The 5,602-nt window shown below is 42.9% G+C and overlaps 1 protein-coding gene across 1 annotated transcript; it reads right to left on the reverse strand.

The window, feature by feature from the left end:
• Positions 1-1,962: 1,962 nt before the first annotated feature.
• Positions 1,963-4,607, reverse strand: LOC311115729 (E3 SUMO-protein ligase ZBED1-like). Its single transcript, XM_084190879.1, has 3 exons — positions 4,038-4,607; positions 2,883-3,511; positions 1,963-2,798 (listed from the first exon to the last, which is right to left on the reverse strand). The coding sequence occupies exons 1-3, from the start codon at positions 4,594-4,596 to the stop codon at positions 2,406-2,408; spliced, it is 1,581 nt and encodes a 526-aa protein (XP_084047005.1). The 5' UTR covers positions 4,597-4,607; the 3' UTR covers positions 1,963-2,405.
• Between the last annotated feature and the right edge of the window lie 995 nt (positions 4,608-5,602).

Here is a 5,602-nt window from a genome sequence, read left to right on the forward strand (position 1 = left end):
GCTCCTCTCTCTCCTCTCTCTGCCGCTCCTCTCTCTCCTCTCACTCCATCCAGCAGACATGTAATTACAGACCAGGACACTGTTTCTTCATCTGCCCTCAGGACAACATTTAATGATGAGGAATCCTCTTGGATAGGGTCAGGAGAAGGCCGTTTGTGGGTCTGTTTTTTTCCCCATACGTATCAGAGCTGTTTTCTGCCTCTCAGGTTTTGGCTTTCAAGCGCGAGATGTTGTGTCCTGAACTTGAGCATCTTTATTGCGGATACGTGGTTATTTATGAAGCATCTCCACAACCTGACTTTACCCTCAGCCTGCATTCACGGCACTGGACATGTAGTCCGAAGCTGAGCATGACCAGGAAAGGAATTCGAATGAGGGGAGACATATTTAAAATAACAAAATAAAGTAACCCTTCTAATGAGCCACAGTAGTAAATGTAATTAGATGACTGGAAGACGTTTGATGTTGTCAGATGCACTGTGTGTTCACAGTGGCATGTACAACTCATCATCGGGAGATTAAGCAAGATCAACAGAAACAGCTGAGGCTCCATAATGCCATCATAAAAACGCTGACGCCTCCAATAGCCATAACCACACACCCACACACACAGCTAGCTACATCGTCACTCCCAGAGACTCAGAAACACTCGTAAAAGTTTAGAAAAAAATCTGCCTTGTTAGCTCTTTTTGTCCTTGTAATGACCATAACACCTAGAGAGGCAGAAGATAGTAAAATAATACAATAAAATATGAGCTCCAAAAGCTGAGGTTGTAAAAGCCTGTTGATCAAAGCATAAACTCCTCTCCATTCTCTCCGTACTTCCTCCTCACTCTCTCCGACAGTGTGTTGCACATTGTGTTCATACAGCATTCAGTGTGTATTGATCTCCATAGAGAAGTGACACAAACACCATTGTGTTCTTACAGCGTTCAGTGTGTATTGACCTCCATAGAGAAGTGTCACAAACACCTCTGTAAATCCACCCCCTTGTGGTAATGACTGGAGCGGAATCAGTAGAATGGTATCAAACACATCAAACACATGGTTTCTAGCTGTTTGATGCCATTCCATTCGCTCCGCTTCAGCCATTATTATGAGCCGTCCTCCTAAAGCTAAAGAGAGGTCCTGTATATACGTCTGCAAGGAGAGCCGTGTCACTACTGATAGAAGGGTGGCCCAGGTCCACACCTGCTGTGGCACACAGCAGCCCTCCTATCTTCACAAACTGCACAGAGCTGTGGTAAATGAGGAACATTGAGGACTGGCAGACAGACTGAATGGTGCCCATGATTGGAAATCTATGTGTGTACGTGCTCGGGAATACAATGAACACCTCTCTGTCTGCCTCTCTAAGAAATCACACCTCGGGTGTCTAGGACACTTTTCTTGATTTTCACTTTGTAAAAAGCGCTTTTTCAGGTAGCCTAATTGTATTAAAGTGTGTGTGTGTGTATGTGTGTATGTGTGTGTGTGTATGTGTGTGCCTGTCACAACACACTACTTTGTATGATAGCAATGCATCTTGTTGTAATTGTGGCACCCTGCTTGTGTTTCTGGTACGGGATGGAAGAGAAAGCCGTTCCAGTCTCATGCTGGTCTTTCATCAACAGCTGCCAGTATATTACTGAATTAATCATCATTTTGGAATACCTGACTTTCAGTTTAGCATCGGATGGAGGGTGTGGTTTGTTTATTGTTGAAACTTCTCTAATCAAGAGAAATCTCACCAGGGGTCTGTATCAATTAAGGCTGAACGATTTTGGAAAATAATCTAATTGCGATTTTTTGCCCCCAATATTGCGATTGCGATTTAATATGCGATTTAATTTATTTATCCTTTTTCCCCTACAAAACATAATGAATGATTTAAATATGACCAACACAATAGTATATACATTTAGTGTGAAATGTTCTTTCCCATAGGCTGGGTCTATTTGTTAGAATTAAATTCAAACATGTATGACTTGAAATAAATGACATTTTTATTGAACTGCTCATTACAGAAACATCTGTGGCTTTGCCACTGTGCATTTAAATAATTTAAACAAAGGCATGAACTTTGTAAACACTGTGTGCAAAAGGTACAGTCTTAAGAAAAAAATAATTTTAAATTGTATGTATCTTACTGCTCCCAAGTCAGTAACATTTCACACAACTGAAACAAGGAATTTGCTTTGAAAATATTTTGTAAAATCAAAGTAAATAAAGTTATAAATAAAAAATGAGAAATGCACTTTTAATTTAGACAAACTATTTTTTATAAACGATTTGAATATTATAATATAAAATAGATGAGCCTCACTTATCTCAAGTACACAACAATAACACACCACACAGACTAAAGTTCACTACGAGTATGGCACTGCCAGCCATACTTATCCAACAGTTCTGTTCTCAGTGGCTCACAGGTTTTTTGCTAAGAAAACCAGAATATTGACTTTTTCTGGCTTCAAGGCTGAGCGAGTGCAAGTCACAATATTCCCTCCTGTGCTAAAAAGACGCTCTGAGGGAGCGCTTGTAGCAGGTACACAAAGATACTTGCGTGCCATGGTGCACAACTGTGGGTAGCTGATCTTGTGCACCCTCCACCAAGCCAATGGATCATCTTCTCCATCAATGGTAGGAGTCATCAGGTAATTGTTTATCTCTGCCTCTGCGACATCTTCAAGATTTACAGGCAAAGAAGGAGAGGCTGAACTGGTCTTGAAAAAACTGCCAAGAGACCTCTTCGTCTTTTCCCCCAAGGACTGTGCACTTTGAGGCATCTGAACAGTTTCAGTACGAGACCTCTTCTCCTATTAGATGAAAACAACAGCCATTAGTTTTCCAGTTAGATTTTACAGAAAATTTTTGTTTTTGTGAAATACATAATTATTTACCCAATGATATGTACGTTGTGCCAAGTCTACTATCTCTGTCTTCAGACGAGTCTTGATAGCAGGGATGTTGTCTGTACTGATGTACTGTATTTTGAACCTAGGGTCCAGGAAACAGGCAACATCCAAAAGCTCCTGGATGTTTGGGTCTCCATATTTGTTATTGAGGTATGCTAGGACTTTGGTTTTTATTGATTTAGTCAGGTCAGTGTCCTCAGCATCTTCAGCCAGGACTGATGTGGCAAAAAGGTGGAGAACTGGCTTGAGGTAGGAGATGCTTACATACTCCTCTCCAGAAAGAGCATCAGTAAACTCCAGTAGAGGATGCAGTGCCTTGTGAATCGACTCCAACACGTCAATATCCTGCCAGGTTGGGATAAGGGAGCGTGCATATCGATCTCCAGACAATACCTGAGAAATGGCTTTGGCCTGTTCAAGCACTCTGGCAATCATCATTTCTTTAGAACCCCATCTTGTTGGGCACTCCGTTATGAGGTTGTGCTCAGGGAGTTTGAGCTCTCTCTGTGCCTCCGTCAGGGCTGCTTTCTTCTTCCAACTGTGGGAAAAGTGCCCCACCAGCTTCCTGCACAGTGCTGTTGCCCTTGACACTCTGTCATCTTTGAGTGCATTTTCTAAAAGAAATAAAAAGTAGTGTATTACACACAATTTGAGTTTTGATACAAGGCTCTCACTATTACACACTCAAATTAGCTGTAATTCTGAAATACACACATCCACAACACATCCTCTCTCTCTCTCTCAATTCAAAGGGTCTTTATTTGCATGTCAATTCTCTCTCTCTTTCTCTCTCTCTCTCTCTCATAAACACTAAAAAAACATGTAAAAAACAAAAACAAGAAAAGAAAAAAAATGCAGGTGGGCATTCCACCACAGACAGACATATGATATAAGCAAGTAAAATGAATTTACATATTAGAAAAGGAGTGGAAGTATGAATTTATTTAATCCCATCCGATTTATATAATATCATTTATATATATTTGTATATTCAGCTTTACTAATCGACGCATCTCTCTCTCTCGCACTCGCGCACACACACACACACACACACACACACACAAACACACACACACACACACACACACACACACACACACACACACACACACACACACACACACACACACGATAACTTACCAATGGCAAGATGTAATCTGTGGCCAAAACATTGGAGCCTCGTCCATTCATTAAGCCGCGCAGCAAGCACCATATTCGACGCGTTGTCCGTCGTGATGCAGACGTGATTCTCCTCGTGGAGATCCCAGCTGACAAGCCCTTCTCTCAGGCCGGCTGCAATATTTTCCCCTGTGTGATCGTCTGGGAAGTAGGTAGTTTGTAGGCAGCGAGCTCGGAGGTTGAAATCTTCATCAATAAAATGGACTGTAAGACTCTGGTACGGCTCAGCTGTGCGGCTTGACCACATATCAGTAGTGCTAGCAAAAAACTCCACCGTTTTAAGTTCCGCGGCGACTTTCTCTTTGCACTTTTTGTACAGCTCCGGTATGGCAGTCTGACTGAAGTATGTGCGGGAGGGTATACTGTAACGTTTATCAAGCGTATGTATTAATGCCATGAACCCAGGCTTGGTCACCGTGCTGAGAGGCATCATATCTTTGGCTATGAACTCGGTTATTGTCCGAGTGATTTCTCCGTGCCGTTTTGAATTACGTTCATACGGAGTGACACTTTCGAACATTTCTGTCAGTGATCCCTGTCTTGAGGTATTTGGCTTGTCTCGCGCACTGATGCTCGGCATTTTGGTCATACAACTGTCATGCATTGATTTGTGGTATTTTTTTAAGTGCTGAAACAGGTTTGTAGTGTTACCCCGTGAAGTAGCAATCGGAGCACGGCATGCTCTGCACAACACCTGACGCTGCTCAGCATCTTCTTTTTTAAAACCAAAATAGTTCCACACCACCGACGTGCTGTTCCTCTTCGATATTAAAGTATCAGCTGTGTCAGTTTCTGACTGTTCCGTCGAGCAAGAGGCCATTGCGCTGGACAGCATGAAAAGTCGCGTCACGTGACCACCTCAAATCGCGCACGTTGCGATTAGAAAATCGCGTTCAGTCAAATCGCGATATTATCGCGAATGCAATTAATCGTTCAGCCCTAGTATCAATCACTTCTTCATTGGTTGGAGGTGCAAGTCTTGGTGCTATTCCCATATCTCCCATATTTACTGTGACATCAATTCCCACTCCAGCCACCCAGCCTGCAGTACCCTGGTGTAGAACCCAGCCTGCAGTACCCTGGTGTAGAACCCAGCCTGCAGTACCCTGGTGTAGAACCCAGCCTGCAGTACCCTGTTGTAGAACCCAGTCTGCAGTACCCTGCTGTAACACCCAGCTTGCAGTACCCTGCTTTAGAACCCAGTCTGCAGTACCCTGGTGTAGAACCCAAACTGCAGTACCCTGGAGTAGCAGTGCATTAGATAGTCAGAGCGTTAAAGCGATCTGCGATACCAAAGAGCTTTGGTGCTGTGTGTGGCCTAGATGAGCATTTAAAGTACTGAATTGTGAGCTACATTTCTCATGCACTCTCATCTTTTTCACTTTCCCCATTTGAGACTAGATATTCGAGATGATCCCCCCTATTCTGCCCCTGTCCCATTTTTAAATGGAGTTTATTTCAGTCCTTTCATTTGTCAATCAGGACAGAGGGTGCTTCTCCAGTGATGGGTCTGTGTCAGGCTGTAA

Source organism: Coregonus lavaretus (assembly GCF_964263955.1).
Source record: "Coregonus lavaretus genome assembly, contig: HAP1_SCAFFOLD_3379, whole genome shotgun sequence".
NCBI lineage: Eukaryota > Metazoa > Chordata > Actinopteri > Salmoniformes > Salmonidae > Coregonus > Coregonus lavaretus.